At 56.7% G+C, this 15,325-nt stretch overlaps 3 protein-coding genes across 4 annotated transcripts in view; 1 reads left to right on the top strand and 2 right to left on the bottom strand.

Moving 5' to 3' along the window:
• Window positions 1-3,104, bottom strand: part of TTLL13 (tubulin tyrosine ligase like 13) — a 26,193-nt gene extending 23,089 nt beyond the window's left edge. The window contains exon 1 of one of the 2 annotated variants that reach the window (XM_032794195.2): window positions 3,030-3,104. The gene's annotated coding sequence lies outside the window, so the exon portion shown is untranslated. Of the gene's footprint in view, window positions 1-2,975; window positions 2,999-3,029 lie in introns of those variants that run through there. The other variant, XM_032794197.2, reaches the window with a different exon arrangement.
• Window positions 3,105-4,920: 1,816 nt separating this feature from the next.
• On the bottom strand, window positions 4,921-7,608 carry GDPGP1 (GDP-D-glucose phosphorylase 1). The gene is made up of 2 exons (XM_032794206.2): window positions 7,466-7,608; window positions 4,921-6,616 (listed from the first exon to the last, which is right to left on the bottom strand). The coding sequence occupies exons 1-2, from the start codon at window positions 7,561-7,563 to the stop codon at window positions 5,350-5,352; spliced, it is 1,365 nt and encodes a 454-aa protein (XP_032650097.1). The 5' UTR covers window positions 7,564-7,608; the 3' UTR covers window positions 4,921-5,349.
• Window positions 7,609-12,772: 5,164 nt separating this feature from the next.
• The window catches only part of CIB1 (calcium and integrin binding 1), an 8,036-nt gene continuing 5,483 nt past the window's right edge, over window positions 12,773-15,325 (top strand). The window contains exons 1-2 of the mRNA XM_032794216.2: window positions 12,773-12,855; window positions 15,265-15,325. The exon at window positions 15,265-15,325 is cut by the window's right edge and continues 78 nt beyond it. The gene's annotated coding sequence lies outside the window, so the exon portion shown is untranslated. The remainder of the gene's footprint in view (window positions 12,856-15,264) is intronic.

Here is a 15,325-nt window from a genome sequence, read left to right as displayed (position 1 = left end):
ACCATGAAAAGTAACATTCTCAGCAGTCACAATTCCGCCTGAGATAGGAGGGGCCTTTGAGTGCCGTGAAAAAGACAGTCAATCAAAAAACACAATGGGCAGCTGGCCACACAGCCTCTGATGGCTCCTCTTTGGGTCCTAGTGGACAGTGAGGTCCGGTAGGCCAGACGACAGCCTGAGGAACACAAGGAAGCAGAAGGCAGAGGAGGTCGATCAGGAAAACTCCACACTGTGTTTTCTCTTTTTTCTGGAGTGGTCCGCTTCACAGTCTTCTGCCAATTTGTTCTTCCAGAATGGATCAGTGGTGAGACTGTCGCCAAATCACTTTGTCCACCTGAACTGTGTTTATCTGTGCCTAGGCACATGTCCTCTGTCTCAAAGCTCCCGCCTGAAGGTGTGCCAGTACCTGCCCGCATATCTTTACTTCCTCACTCAGTCTCTATGTGTGCATTTGCAAACCTTCTCCTCCTCCTACCCTTACCTCAGTAATCAATTCTCTGATTCGCTGCTGTCATTGGAGTTTCATCTCATTCTGTAGCTGCTCTACAAGCTGCATATGAAGGAACTAGTCAGTATGTCAAGGCAAGACAACCTGAACTACAGCTTGTACCAGCTGTAAACTACACGCACCAGCTAAACATCAAGTGTCCGAAACCTCAGCAAGGCCCAGGCAGTAGGCAAGTTCTACCAGTCTTTCCTTTACCTGTCCCCCTTTTTCTCCTAGGCCCTAACCACTGGCAATGACCCAGGGAGTCAGCCTTGCCTCTCTCTGTCCTGGTTCCCCAGCAACCTTCACCACACAGAAACTGTTTCTGTTCCCACTTCCTTTCCCTCTATCCAGGTAACAGAGATTCAACATGACTCACATAGCCGCAACACTGAAGATCAGATTAGATTCTTTCCAGGAGCTCTACCTGGGGCTATTTCTAGAAGACATCACCCTGTGTGATTTAATCAAACAGCAGCCCCAGGAACCATTTCTAGTCCACAAATAGAGCTCCTATACCTCCAAAATACATAAAGAGGCATTGACCGCATGTCCTCTCTTAGAAACTACTGCATGTAGGCAAGCGTATAGGGCAAAGGGTGATCCTTTATACCAAGGGGTATCTCAAACAGGGGTTGCCGCTTGTGTAGGGAAAGCCCCTGGCGGGCCCGGCCGGGTATTTTACCTGCCCCAGTCCACGTGTCCGGCCAATTGCAGCTCCCACTGGCCGCATTCACTGCTCCAGGCCAATGGGCGCAGGCAAGCGGTGCGGGCTGAAGGATGTACTGGCTGCTGCTTCCAGCACTTCCCATTGGCCCAGACAGCGAACTGCGGCCAGTGGGAGCTGACAATTGCCGGACCCGCGGACTGGCAGATAAACCCATGCCGGCCGGGCCGCCAGAGGGCTTCCCACCAAGGGCGACCCCTGTTGAGGAAACCCAGCTTTTACCAGTGTTCACAATTATTTTTATAACCGTTAAATTGCACACACAACTGACAGGCTTAAGAGTCATGTCTATTAACGTTGCCCCACATTGCTCTCCCAGTTTTAAACAGTTTTTTCCAGTGCAAACACTGACGCACAAGTCACTGTCTCAATCTCTTCTATAGCTTCCACAGCTCCAACAATCGCACTCACTCCCTTGTGATAGAATGTGTATACCCCACAGCACACCGTGACGTCCTACTTTCCCCCTTTTTCAGGAAGTTCCTAAGATCCCAAGAAACGTCGGAATGCTTAGCCAGATGCACTGTCGGAATGGGAAGTTTTAATGGTCAGTGAGCTGCTGACTTGGACAGGCCACACATGACAAAGTCCAGCCCCACCCATTCCCATTCAGGTCCAAGTCATTGGAATGATTTATTGGAAATAAATGACCTTTATGAATGGACCACAATGCCTATGAGCCCAGCTGGCAGGTGTGATATGGGGCCTGAAGTTCAGGTTATGCTTACACATAGCATTCTTTAACATATCTGGGAGTTGTAGTGGTGCAACACAAGCCAGCTTACTGGCACTGTTCACTGGCAGAGGTCAGTGGGTTAGGAAACAAAGGCTGACTGCTTTGCAGCTCTTATACTTAGAATGCCAGCATGTGCTGCCTGACAGCAGCACTGGTCAGTCGTGGGCAAGAAAATCTTGCCATTACAAATAGCCTGGGCAGCACAAAGGAAGACGATGTAACATTAAGGTATGAAGGCCTACTGCTGTGATATGAAAACACGGTTCGTAGTAAGGACAGCATGGGCACCCTGGATATATAACGAAAGACAGACTGGTTTCCCTCTGCAGCACCCTGGGCTATGCAGGTACTTTCCTGTGATGGCCGGCACCAGTCCAAATGCCACCCCGGCCTCGCTGGTCCATGGGGAAGGTAAACTGCTACACCCAGTGTGCTTCCTAGAACTATTTTGACGGAGCCATCTGGAGGGCGCCCCATGCCGTGCCCAGGCGAGGCAGATGGGTGGGAAGGCCTAACATCAGTGTCCCGCAGCAGCACAGGAACTGATGCTAGGACAGCCCAGAAGTGTGGCTCCAGCTGTGATGGGCCGGGGAAGCAGGGCCGGTCCCCTCAATCAAGGCCCTCAACCACCCTACTCCTCCTGAGATGATCCACCGCAACCCCAGAAGGGAAGATATTACATCCATGCAATGCCCGCCCCCCACCCCCTGCTCCCCCGATGGGATCCTGCCCCCATCCCGCTACCCCAGGATGGGATCCTGCCCCCCAGGGGGCCCGCCCCACCTCCCTGCTCCCCCATGGAACGGGATCCTGCCCCCCTGCTCCTCCCAGACTGGGATCCTGACCCGCTCCCTGATGGGAACTGCCCCCCCTTTTCCCGCTACACACTGCTCCGCCAGCTCCCCCAGGACGGGATCCTGCCCCCCCCGCTCCCCCAGGACGGGATCCTGCCGCCCCGGGGGCCCTGCCCAAGGGGAGCTGCTCCGCCCCTGCTCTCTCCTCTCTCCGTCCCCCAAGGGTGGGACCTGCCCAAGGTGTCGTCCCTGTTCGGCCCCGGCGGCTGCGCCCCGCCCGGTTACCAGGCCGCCCTGCCCCGCATCCGGGCGGGGCGACGGCCGCCTGCGGCAACCGCGCCTCCTCTGCCTCGCACAGGCCCTTTCGCTGTCTCCATGGCGACGAAAGACCCCCACCCCTATTGGGAGACCAAGCACTGGGGGCGGGGTCAGAACACAGCCCGCCCCCGCCACGCGACGCGACAGAGACGGAGCCGCCGGTCACGTGATCGATCGGCTGGCCTGGCTCCGATAGGCTCCAGGGGAGGGTGAACTGGCCTTTGATTGGCTGTGGTAAGGGCGCAACGCTTAAGGGCGGAAATAACAGCTCCCAGCGTGCTTTGCAGCAAGGACTGGTCTGTTTTCATAAGGGAGAGCGGCGACTGGTGGGCCCCCCCGCCCCCAGATCTGTGCTCAGCACGTTCAGAAATAACCTGGGCAAGGGGGTAAACAGTGAGGTGGCAACATCTGCAGGTGACACAAAATCACTCAGCTAGTTAAGCCCAATGCCGATTGTCTCACAAAACTGGGGGAGGAGCAAGAAAACGGCAGATGAAATGCAATGGTGCTACATGCAAAGTGATGCACATTAGAAAAGACAGTCCCAACTGTACAGATAAAATGATGGAGTCTCAATTGGCTGTTACCGCTCTGCAAAGAGAGGCCTGGACTTGACATAATTTATAGCCTTCTTGTGTATGGACTTCGCATAATAACTCAAGCAAGAGAGCTTGAAGTCATTGTGGATAGTTTCCTGACGACATCCACTCAATGTGAAGCAGCCATCAAAAAAGCGAACAGAATGTTGGGAATCATTAGGAGAGGAATCTCTCTAGCTAAATCCATGGTATGCCCACATTTCAAACAGGGTGTGCAGTTCTGGTCACCCCATCTCAAAAAAAGATACATTAGAATTGGAAAAGGTTCAGAGAAGGGCAACAAAAATGATTAGGGGGATGGAACAGCTTCTGTGTGAGGAGAGATTGAAAAGACTGCAATTATTTGCCTTCTAAAAGAGACAGCTAATGGGGGATATGATAGACTTCACCACCTCCTGCAACACGCCTGCAGCCTCTTGGAACCTCAACCCCTGTCAACACCTCCAGCATGCCCCCAGCCACTGGCAGCCCCGGCCCCCACAATGCCCCCCCACAACATGTCCCCAGTTGTCCATCCTGTTGGGAGCCCCAAGCCCACTAACACCCCCTGACCCCACCCCCTCACACTGCCCCTCACTGGGAGCCCTGACCCCACCAATGCCCCCCCCACAGCCACCTGTCCTGCTGGGACCCCCAAACCCCAATCACTGCCCCTCACTGGGATCCTCGACTCCACCAATGCCCCCTGACCACCGCCCCTCACTGGGATCCCCAACTCCACCAATCCCCCCGCACACACACACACACACACCTGTCCCGCTGGGACCCCCAACCCCAACTCCCCCGAATCACTGCCCCTCACTGGGATCCCCAACTCCACCAATGCCCCCTGACCACCGCCCCACTGGGAGCCCCAACCCCACCAACACAGCCACTACAGAACTAAATTGACTTAAGTTGCATCGACATACATCGGTTTGGCATGTCCACACTGGCTCCTTCTGTTGGCGTGCGTGTCCTCACCAGGAGCACTTGCACCAATTTAAATGTCGGTGGGGCAGCGATATCCTGAGCCCCACCACCTGGGGGACCAACAACCAGAGCCCTGCCACCCAGGACTGACAGCCAGAACAGTCTGATGTAAGCATAGTGGCATCTAAGCACTGGAAGAAAGTGATAAGCTATGACTGGTTCATGCTGGAAGCTGCTCTGTGGAATAGAAAGAGGTCACTGGGACGCAGGCACATTCTGATCAAACTGCCCCTTTACCACGTGCTGTTGGAAAGAGAGCAGACAGGAAGCTGCATGATGCTATGGCATTTCCAAAGGTGGGGGTTTATTGGCTGATTCACCAGAAACAAGCCAACAGTTCACTCATTAGCTAGATTAGGAACTTGGGGATGACACTCCTACTTTATCTTCCACTCCCAGCACACCGCAGAGCCCCACTTAAACACACATGGGGCAAGTGAGGTTAAGGACAAACCCTGTCATGGAGATCTTCCTTCATTTGTTGCCAATGATGGTACAACAGGCCAGTCGGTGTCCAGAGGGTCCAGTCTGCAGTGCCCGCGGGGACAGTGGTTCAAACAGCAAGGTTGCCTCCATGCTGGATCCTGGAAGCAAATCCAGTAACTCCCTGCTCCCCGACTGCCCCAATGAACGAGTCTACAGCAGTTACAAAATATGCAAGAGTGAGACTTGACCCCAGAAAGTGTGACGCAATGTGCAATGCAGAGCCCATGTGGTTACTCTGTGAGAAGCGTCACCAGCTGGCCTCGGAGCTGTGACAGCTGTGGCTCAGGGAGGAGGTATCTCTGGATGATGTTAATGGCTGCCGTCTCCGTAAGGCTCTGGAAGTCCTCGGCCGTTTTGATGGGCAAGTGCCCAGCCAGCTCACAAAGTGCCACATTAAATGCAGCTTCCCCTTTGGACCCAAAGCAGGACCTCCTGGCCCAGATGATCACCCGGATTCCAGAGCGGGTCTCCGAGTGGGATGACTCCCCAGGAGCAGTTCCCCGAGTCACAAACACGTTGTGTGCAATCTCTTTACCCACCAGGTAGTCAGTGACTCGGCAGATATTGTGCGCCAGGGCCCCTAGGCCCTCCCCTTCACTGTAGAACAGGAACCCTGGGGCTGGGACCCCCCGTAGGAAGTGGAAGTTGAGTGTAGGGCACAGGGGTTCGCCTGGGGCAGTCTCAATCAGGAGCTCCCAATCCAGGTAAAACCCATGTAGGTGCAAGTGGTTGACCGAGGCGAAGGCTCCCAGGCTGTTAAACCCAACGCGGAAGCCTGGGTGGGCACTGAGAAGAACCGACTCCAGCCCGAACTTGAGCAGCTCCTGGGTGAGAATCTGAGGTAGGCAGAGAGCGGGGTCTGGAATAAAGAGCACATGTCCAAACTCCAAGGGGCTGACATTAATCACCACTAGGATGCAGTCAGGTGTCCCTGGGAGTTTCGACTCCAAAGAGCCCCCTTGGAACTGAGAGCAACCCCTGCTAGGAGGGTGGGGAGTTGGGGCCCTGACCATATGGAAGAGGATTTCCTCTGGTTTGATTTTATTGAAGTGGAATTGCTGAGGGTCGAATTTCTGCTTGACACTCTGGATGTCCTGTGGTTTCCTTCTCTCCAAACCTCTCTGGATGTTCAGCTGGGCCACAAACCGGACATTCCCTGGCAATATACGGGTCTGCAGCTCCCCCAGGTGATACCTGAACAAACCCAGCTTCATCCTCTCCTCCCAACCGGACTGCAAAGCTCTGTCAAAGCGAGACATGGTGCGGCTTGCTGGCCCCTCTGACCTGCTTCTCCACCAGCCAGCCCCACACAGAACAAAATCCTCTTCCCCATAAACAAAGTCCTCCCAGCAGGACACAGCATGGCACTCCGGCTGCTCCTGGGATGGCAACCCCAAAGTTTCATGAAGGGCTTGGCTGGCACCCAGGGACATTGCCATGTTAGATGAGCAGCAGCACCTGATCAGGGCTCCCTTGCAGGCAGCATCTCCAGCTGACCTGAAACAGACAATGGAATAAGCAGAGGCAGTTATGGGGACATGGATAAAGCAAAGAGAAACAGCCCATCTGTACACAATGGCAGGACTTCACTGCCAGTTTTACTGCGCAGAGCGGAGGAGTGCTGACAGCGCAGGTCTGCGAATCAGGCTGCTTGGTCCTTTAAGTCATCGTGTGCACTTAGGCAAGTCCCTTCCCCACCCATCACATGGGGAGAATACTGACCTCCCAGGGGGCTGAGAGGGTTAGTTAGTGTTAGAAGGTGTGTGAGATCCTCTGGTGGAAGGGCAAAATATTTCCAATTATTGTAGCATTGTTACAGGGAGTACTAGAAAAGCAACCACACCTCCTGAAAAAACTCGAGCAGTGCAGGTCTTGGAGAGCAGAGCGCCACAGGCCTCTGTGCTCTTGGCAGTGGCACTGACCCCCAGTCCCATCGAATACAGTCTAGCGCAGGATCTCTGGCCTGCTGTCACACACTGCCTGGGATCATTCTAGCTACCCCAGAGGTCACCCCTCCCAGCAAGATTTCCCAAGCCAGCGACATAGCATGGGGCCAAGGAAACTACTGGAAGATTTGTGAGGGCAGGAGACAGAATCTTCACCAGAGACCGAGCTGGACAATGGAACTCACTGCTGTGGGCCTTACTGTGCTCAGAACTAAAGCAAAACCTGTCTGGCTTCCCACACATGGACCCAAACAACAACCCTGTAAGCTGATCACCAGGGGTCTCCTAAGGCCTGGGACAGAACCCTGGAGACAATTACTGTTAGTTCTAGTTTTAGAGACCAGTAGGGGCTCGCAGGCTGCAGGACAGGGGTTGTGAGCCCCAGCAGAGAGACACTCACCATGGTCGTGCAGGGGCCAGGGCAGTAGTGTCAGGGAGCCTGTCCCCAGTGATCCAGGAGCCCCGTGTGTAGACTCGGGAAGTGCAGGGGGCTCCCATGACCACACACGTGCTAACAGGTACAGACAGTTCCTCACTCAGGCCCTGCCCACGGCACCTCTCCCCGAGCCCAGCGCTGCGAACTGACCCCCACCGCTTCGCTAGCGGCGGCTCAGGCTCCTGGAGCCCAGCTCCGGCCAGCCAGGAGCCGTGTCCCTCTGCACACCGGCCCGGAGCCGCCAGCTCATTTCCTGCCGCTCGGCCCCGCCCGCCTCCCTCCCGGGCCAGACACAGCCCGCACTGACCGGCCGGCCGCCTGCGGGGGCCGCCTGCGGGAGCCGCCGGGGTCTGCAGAGCCCTCGGGACAGCGGCGGAGCGGGGCACAGCTCCCGCCGCCCGGCCCCGGAGGACCCGAGAGGTGTCTCCGCTGCCGCGCGGGGTTCCCAGGTTGGGGCCGGAGGAGGAGATGCCGGAGCTGTCTCCGCAGCAGCAGGGTTTGCTGGGGGAGGGACTCACCCTGCACCTGCAGGCCACGCCCCGCTGCTGCCCCTGGGCTCCGCGAAGGCCGGGCCTGGCTGAGCAGCAGGCAGCGGGAGCGGGCTGGCTCTGCAGAAAGGGGAAGAAGTTGTGTTTAACCCCAGCGGTTTGCCTTAGGGCGCTGCTTTAGCTCCAGAATCTCCCCCATCCCCCAGCAGGCAGCGCCCGCTCAACAAGAACCCTGGTGGGGGAGTGCCAGGCTCACCAACAGCACTGCCCCAGTGGTCCTGGCAGCACCCGGAGAACAGCACCACCCAGCAGCTGAGGCAACTGGGCTTATTTAGTCTGCAGAAGAGAAGAGTGAGAATCATGGACTATCAGGGTTGGAAGGGACCTCAGGAGGTCATCTAGTCCAACTCCCTGCTCAAAGCAGGACCCAATCCCCAGACAGATTTTTGCTGCACATCCCTAAGTGCCTCCTCAAGGATTGAACTCACAACCTTGGGTTTAGCAGCCCAATGCTCAAACCACTGAGTGATCCTTCCCCCTTCTGCCACCTTAAGTAAAATGGCTCAAGACTGTTCCCTTTAGGGTTTGTAACATGCCCAAACACTCCTCAGAAGAAAACCCACCACTAACTCCCTCATTATAAATGAGGGAGATCCCAACTCTGTACACCTCTGCTTAACTCAACTGTGGCAGCTGATGCTGAGAAGAGAGGTGATGGCTCTCAGGGATCCGGGTCCCAAGCAATATGAAGATACTTATTTCAGGTGTTAATGATTTCCATGAGAATTTCAGCCACTTTTGAGGAGAGTGAAACAGATTTAAATCAACTTCCCTGGCTAACTTCAAGCTACAGGTAGACTATATATTGAGGTAAGTTTTCAAGGGTGTATCTTTTGGGAAGAAAGAGATTAGTTCTATTTTACCCATGCTCTTCCCACAACCCAACTGCTCCCATTACCACCAGCTGACTTAATGTTTGTGTGCAAATGACCAGCGATAATGGACAAAACTGATATTAACAACTAGGATTCTGGAAAAGCCGTTGAATTCATGGGGCAGTACTGACTGGATGAGATCTGAAGGAATTCTTCCCCCACACCTCAGTAGTTTGGGAAGTAGCTGCTGCTACTTCAACCCACTGGTTCTAGCAGTATCTGGGAGTCCTTGCACATCTACACAGAAAGGAGAGAGATATTATCTGTCTAGCAGATGACTGATCCACTGACCAGTCACCTGCGCCATCTTTGTCATCTTACTGAACTGTTTCTCTCTGTGGAGTCCATCTCTGTAACCCTCGCACAAGGCTTCATGGAGCAATGCATGGGAGAGAGCAATGAACAGGGGGATCCTGAATTGGCTGCTAAGGATGTAACAGTTCCTAAAAGGGGTAGGGATGGAGCACATATTATGGCAAGAAAGGAGCTGCTTCCCCCATCTGCAACTTTTCCAAAGGATGGGAGACTGGGCTCACCCATTGGCTCTCAGATGTGCCCCCACACAGCTAATATAAGCTCTTCTTGGCTTTTCAAAAGCCTCTTGCTTCTGCCAACTACCACTTCCAACTCCACTTAGTTGCAGCTCAGAACTGGCATTCTTAGGTTCCCGGAGATCTGACAAATTGCCTGTTTTGCACTCAAAGCATTTTTCCCACTGGACCCAGCTGGCAGAAATTGGTGGGTGATTTCATCCTCTCCACAGCCATAGGCAGCAGGTTACAATGGCCCATGGTGCCCATGCTCCACCAATATTCAGGAACGTGGGCCTGGCTCCACCAGTATTTGGGCTTATATTTTCAGAGCCGTCCATAGAGATGGGACAGCTCTGCTTGGACCTCTTCTGGGCACCACCAAAAATTATACAAACCTGGCGCCCATGTCCACAGCATCATGGATGCACAGTTTGATTGTAAACAACAGGACTTTAAATATCATGAATAAGGCTATGATTGAGTCATGGGCATCTTCAGCAAAAGTCATGGACAGGTCACAGGCAATAAACTAAAATCCACTGCCAGTGACCTGTCCATGACCTCCACCCAGGGCCGCTGCAAGGAAGTTTCACGCCCTAGGCAAAACTTCCACCTTGCACCCCGCCCTCCCAGTCCTGTGGCAGCTCCCCACCCCCACCCTGAAGCACCCTCCCTGCAGCAGCTTCTCCCCACTCCCGGAGCCATGCGGCACCTCCCCACCCCAGCTCACCTCTGCTCCGCCTCCTCCCGGAGCAAGCCGCCCCTGCTCTAATTGTCCTCCCAGGCTTTTGGCACCAAACAGCTGATTGGTACTGCAAGCCTGGGAGGCGGGAGAAGTTGAGCAGCGACTGCGCGCTTGGGGAGGAACACTGTAAAAAAAATTGGGGGCACCGTTTTTTGCACCCCCAAATCCTGGCTCCCTAGGCAACCGCCTAGTTTGCCTTAATGGTAGCACCGGCCCTGCCTCCACCAAAAACAGCTCTGACTAAATCTTGGTGAGGACTGCTGCTGGGGGGAAGGGAGGGAGCAAGAGGGAGAACCAGCGGCACCAGCTGCTGGGGGCTGCCGCCTGGGTGGTCCCTGGGGCCAGCTGGAGCAGCGACTGGTACAGCCAGCTGCAGGAGCCACTTGAGCGGCTGGCTGCAGAGCTGCTCCAGCAGCGGCCGATGTGGTTTCCCCGGGGGCCACCTGGGCAGCTGGCCACAGAGCCAGCTGCCCAGGCGGCCCCGAGGCCAGCCACACCAGCCACTGCAGAAATCACAGAGGAGCCCAGCTGTCCAAATTGGTGTAATTCAGGGGGTCACAAGGTTATTACATGGGGGATCGCGAGCTGTCAGCCTCACTCCAAACCCGCTTTGCCGCCAGCATTTATAATAGTGTTAAATATATAAACAAGTGTTTTTAATTTATAAGGGGGGAGTCGCACTCAGAGGCTTGCTATGTGAAAGAGGTCACCAGAACAATAGTTTGAGAACCACTGGTGTAATTAAAGTAGGCAAATCACATTTACCTGTCAGAAATTTTATTACAAGCAGGGCCGGCTCCTGGCACCAGCTAAAGAAGGGCGGCCCTCCAACCACTATTGGGGTGGCAGGTCCAGGTCTTCGGCGGCAGGTATCTCACTCCCTCTCGGAGTGAAGGACCAGCCGCCGAATTACCACTAAAGAGTGGAGCAGTGCAATCGCGCTGCCACGCTTTTTTTTTTTTTTTTTTTTGCGCTACTTGGGGTGACAGAAAACCTGGAGCTGGCCCTGGTTACAAGCATATTAGATTGCTACTTTCTTGGGCAAGAGCAAACAGAATACATACATAAGGTCCGTTTTCCAGTGAGGTGGCAAACAAATGACACAGGTGTCATTTCTCCAAAGTGTGTAATATACATTTAAAAACACACTAGCTTTGAGTTAGCACACACTAGCTTTGACCCTGAAAGAAAAAAGATCTCATTGGGATTCAGTTACCTAAGTAATTTAGTTGTATGATCCTAGTCCTCACGTCTGTAATCAAGATAATACAATCTGACAGTGGCTAGTTTCTACTTCAATATGGTTTTACAACAGAAAGCATAAGACAGTTGAGGTACACTGGCAATTCATGCAGAAGCCTGTTTTTACTATGCCAAGTTCAAAATGGATCCTTACTTTGATGAACTGAAGCAACTGCAAAGCTTAAGGGAGTTCAGAAGCCTACAAGTTGAGAAGAGAGCTCTAATCCAGTAATGAGGATCAGTTGATGTCAAACTGCTATGGAGTAGAGCTGAAGCTGTTTATTAACATCCCCAAATACCCTTTGGTATGAATGGACTCAGATGACCTCCCTGGTCACATTTTTTTCCTAGCCTCTTACATTCTCTAAGGCGAGCTCTTTTTTATGTAAGAGTTACTGGCTTTTCTGATATTGGAGACATCAGCCGTAATGCTGTACTTTGAGAGTAAAAGGTTTAAGACCTAGAGCCAGGCTGGGAGGGCAAGAATCTAAGTGGAAAGTAAAGAAAAAAGTCTGGAAGGCACCAGACAAAAAAAGCAGCAAATACAGTGACAAGCCCTAAGTTCCCTCTAAGCTGCATGCCCATGCAGCAGCCTCTTAAATGCCGCGCAGGTGCTCAGGGCTGCAGCAGGGAGAGCTGCCTTTCCCGCAGCCCCGGACTTGCCACAGCCAGGGGAGAGGTACCGCCCCCCCCGCCCCAACCCCGGCCAGACCTGCCATGGGGGGGAGAGGTGCCCCTCCCCCAGCCGTAACCCAGCCCACCCTGGGACCTGCCACAGCAGAGGCGCCCCTCCCCGGGCCTCAATCCAGCCCAGCCCCAGAGCTTCTGCAGCAGGGAAAGGCACTTCTCCCCCCTCCCCTCCAGCCCAGGGGGGATTTGATAGCAGCTTTCAACTACCTGAAGGGGAGTTCCAAAGAGGAGGGATCTAGACTGTTCTTATTTTTTTGGTCTTTTTCTTATATAGGCTCCTATTACTCCCCACCCCCAACCCAATTTTTCACACTTGCTGTCTGGTCACCCTAGTGGTACCAGATGACAGAACAAGGAGCAATGGTCTCAGGGTGCAGGGGGGGAGGTCTAGGTTGGATATTAGGAAAAGCTTTTTCACTAGGACGCTGGTGAAGCACTGGAATGGGTTACCTGGGGGGGGTGGGGGTGGAATCTCCTTCCTTAGAGGTTTTTAAGGTCAGGCTTGACAAAGCCCTGGCTGGGATGATTTAGTTGGGAATTGGTCCTGCCTTGAGCAGGGGGTTGGACTAGGTACCTCCTGAGGTCCCTTCCAACCCTGATAGTCTGTGAATCTATGCCCTGCTCCGGGAGAGAGCGGGACACAGCTCCCAGCATGCCCCGCTCTGGGCACGAGGGGGGGGCACAGCTCCCAGCATGCCCCGCTCTGGGCACGGGGGGGGGGGTGTCGTCCTCCAGCCGGCTTTCCTGCCTCAGCTCCCCAGCTGCCGCCTTATCAGCTCCTAGCCCCACTTCCTTCCCACTGTCCTGTTAGTTATCAAACCGAGCGATGCCCGCGCGATACGGTGAGGTGCGGGAAGAACGCAGGTTGCGCGTCAGTCCCCGCTCCCATGGACGACAGTCCACAGGCCGGGGACACTTGCGTTGCCTCGCATCGCCAGAGGCCGCTGGCAGGTAGGCGGGTGTGTCCAATCAAGCAGCCAAAGAGCTAGGCAGGCCCCAGCCAGCCTTCGCCGTCGCATCACAGCCAGCAGCCTGGGCTTCTTTTTCCTTTTACTCAAGCATCCTTAAGAGCGTACGAACCCCAACGCAGCAGGCTAGAACCCAAGACGCACCACGCCTGAAGGCATCCAGCCCGGAGGCTGGTGGCAAGTCCCTTGTGCCAGGGAACCAAGATTGTGGGAGCAAAGGCAGGGAGCTCCCGTCACAGCGCGTACGCCATGCCATGTGTACCCCCCCCCCTGGTCCCTCCGCTGCTCCTAGCAGCTGCACCATGCGGGCGTGAAATCAACCCGACTTGGCATAGTTACCTGGCCCAGCCTCTGGATCGGGGCAGGAGAAGAAGTCAGGACTAAGCGGTAGGCAACTCTGACGCTAGGCCATCTAGTGGTTTCCTGGGCGCAGCCCCCTGGGCGCCGAGCGCCTTTTGATCTTGCTTACGTCTCACCGATTCCCACTAGTCAGGCTACAGGGACTGCAAGACCATCGCTGGTGCTCGCCCTGGTCTGTGCATCTGGGGCTCTCTGTATGCCTCCCGGTCCGAGCAGCAACACAGGTTGGCCGGTCCGGAGGCCCCCCCCTGGACTTCTGGCACTCGGCCGCAATACCTTCCCCTGCCCAGGGACTGTGGCTGCTAGCCCAGGCCAGCTGAGCTGCCCCTGCTGTCTAGCCTGCCATAGCGGTGTGTGGGCCCGGGCGCAGCCCGAGGGTACCCAGCAACTTCGGTTCTCAGGAGGTACGTTGCGACAGAGAGAAGGAAAGTCCCCTGCGCTTGGCGAGGGCTCCGCACCCACGCCACAGCCGCGGTCCCCGCCGCCGAGCCGGCCGCAGGGGGGGCCGGAGGGGCTCCCGCCGCGAGCACGGCGAGGGGGGGGGCCGGGGGGTCCCCGCCCGAGCCGGCAGCAGGCGGGAGGGGGGGGAGGGGCGGCGGGTCCCCGCCGCCGAGCCAGAGCAAGGCGGGGGCCGGACGGTTCCCCCGCCGCGCCCGGCGCCAGCGGGGCCGAGATCGAGGACCTTACTCGACCAGCAGTGCCGCGGGAACTGCGACCCCTGGCGCCCGGACCCACTGCCCAACTCCGTCCCTCCGTTGCCCGGCTTCAGGTCCCGGTCACAGGAACGTCATGCACGCCCCGACTAAAGGACCGCCCCGAAGCGGGCCCGGAGGCGGCTGTGACTGTGCCCCCCCTACACGAGCGGGGCTGCTGGATCTTGCCCCCCCCCCCCGCCGACGGGGCATGTGGGACTGGCCCCCCTGTCCTGCCGCGCGGAGGGCATGCGGCGCTCGACCCGCCCTCGTGCCACAGCGGCATGCGGAGCTTGCCTTCCTCGTGCCCGAGCGGGGCATGCGGGCTCGCCCCCCACCGTGCCAGACAGGGCATGCTGGGAGCGTGCCCCCTCCCAGAAGCGGCCTCTGAGCTTGTGCCCCCCTGATCCGTGCAGAGCAGATGCTGGGGCTGTGCCCCCCCTGCTGCCATTTTTTTTTTTCTGTGCTTGGGGAATCTGGACCCCGCCCTTGCCCCGCGGGCTTTCTGGGAGCGTCTCCTCGTGCCGGCGGCGATGCTGGGAGCTGCTGCCCCCCCCTCTTGCCAGAGCGGGGCATGTGGAGCTGACCCGCCTGTGCCAACGGGATGCTGGGGCTTGCCCCCCCTCCGTGCCCAGAGGCGGGCTGCTGGGCTGCTGCCCCCGCCCGTGCCCAGGAGCGGGGCTGTGGGAGCTGTGCCCCCCCTCTGCCCCGCGGGGCATGCTGGGGTCAATGGCCCGCCTCTCCACCGGAGGCATGCTAAGCGGGCGCTGCACTGTGCCGACCCTTGGGCCAGCCGTGTCCCAGACTCTCTCGGCATGCTGAGTCTTGCCCCCCCGTGCCAGCGCGGCATGCTGGAGCTGTTCCCCCCCCCCCTTCCGGCCTCAGAGTGGCGGGCATGCTGAGCTGTGCCCCCCCCGGCGTGCACGCGGCTGCTGGGGGCTCTGACCCCGCCCTCTGCCCCAGCTGGGATGGCTGGGACTTGACCCCGCCTGCCCACGGCATCTGTGGAGCTCATTGCCCCCCCTCGTGCCCGGCGGGGGCCAATGCTGGGGCTCTGGACCGCCTCTGCCCAGGGGAGGCTGGGAGCTCGACCCCGCCGTCGGGGGCCAGAGGTGTGGCGCTCTGACCCCCCGCCTTTCCGGCCACGCGGGCATGTGGGAGCTGTGTCTCA

This window comes from Chelonoidis abingdonii, chromosome 9, assembly GCF_003597395.2.
Source record: "Chelonoidis abingdonii isolate Lonesome George chromosome 9, CheloAbing_2.0, whole genome shotgun sequence".
In the NCBI taxonomy this organism is placed as follows: domain Eukaryota; kingdom Metazoa; phylum Chordata; order Testudines; family Testudinidae; genus Chelonoidis; species Chelonoidis abingdonii.
Note: the sequence above shows the minus strand (reverse complement) of the source record. Positions and strands in the feature narration are given on the sequence as shown.

Coding starts and splice junctions, on each gene's coding strand:
- GDPGP1 (XM_032794206.2), bottom strand. CDS start 7,563: ATGGGAGCCCCCTGCACTTCCCGAGTCTACACACGGGGCTCCTGGATC. Junction 6,617..7,465: donor CTGGCCCCTGCACGACCATG/GTGAGTGTCTCT, acceptor TGTCTGTTTCAG/GTCAGCTGGAGATGCTGCCT.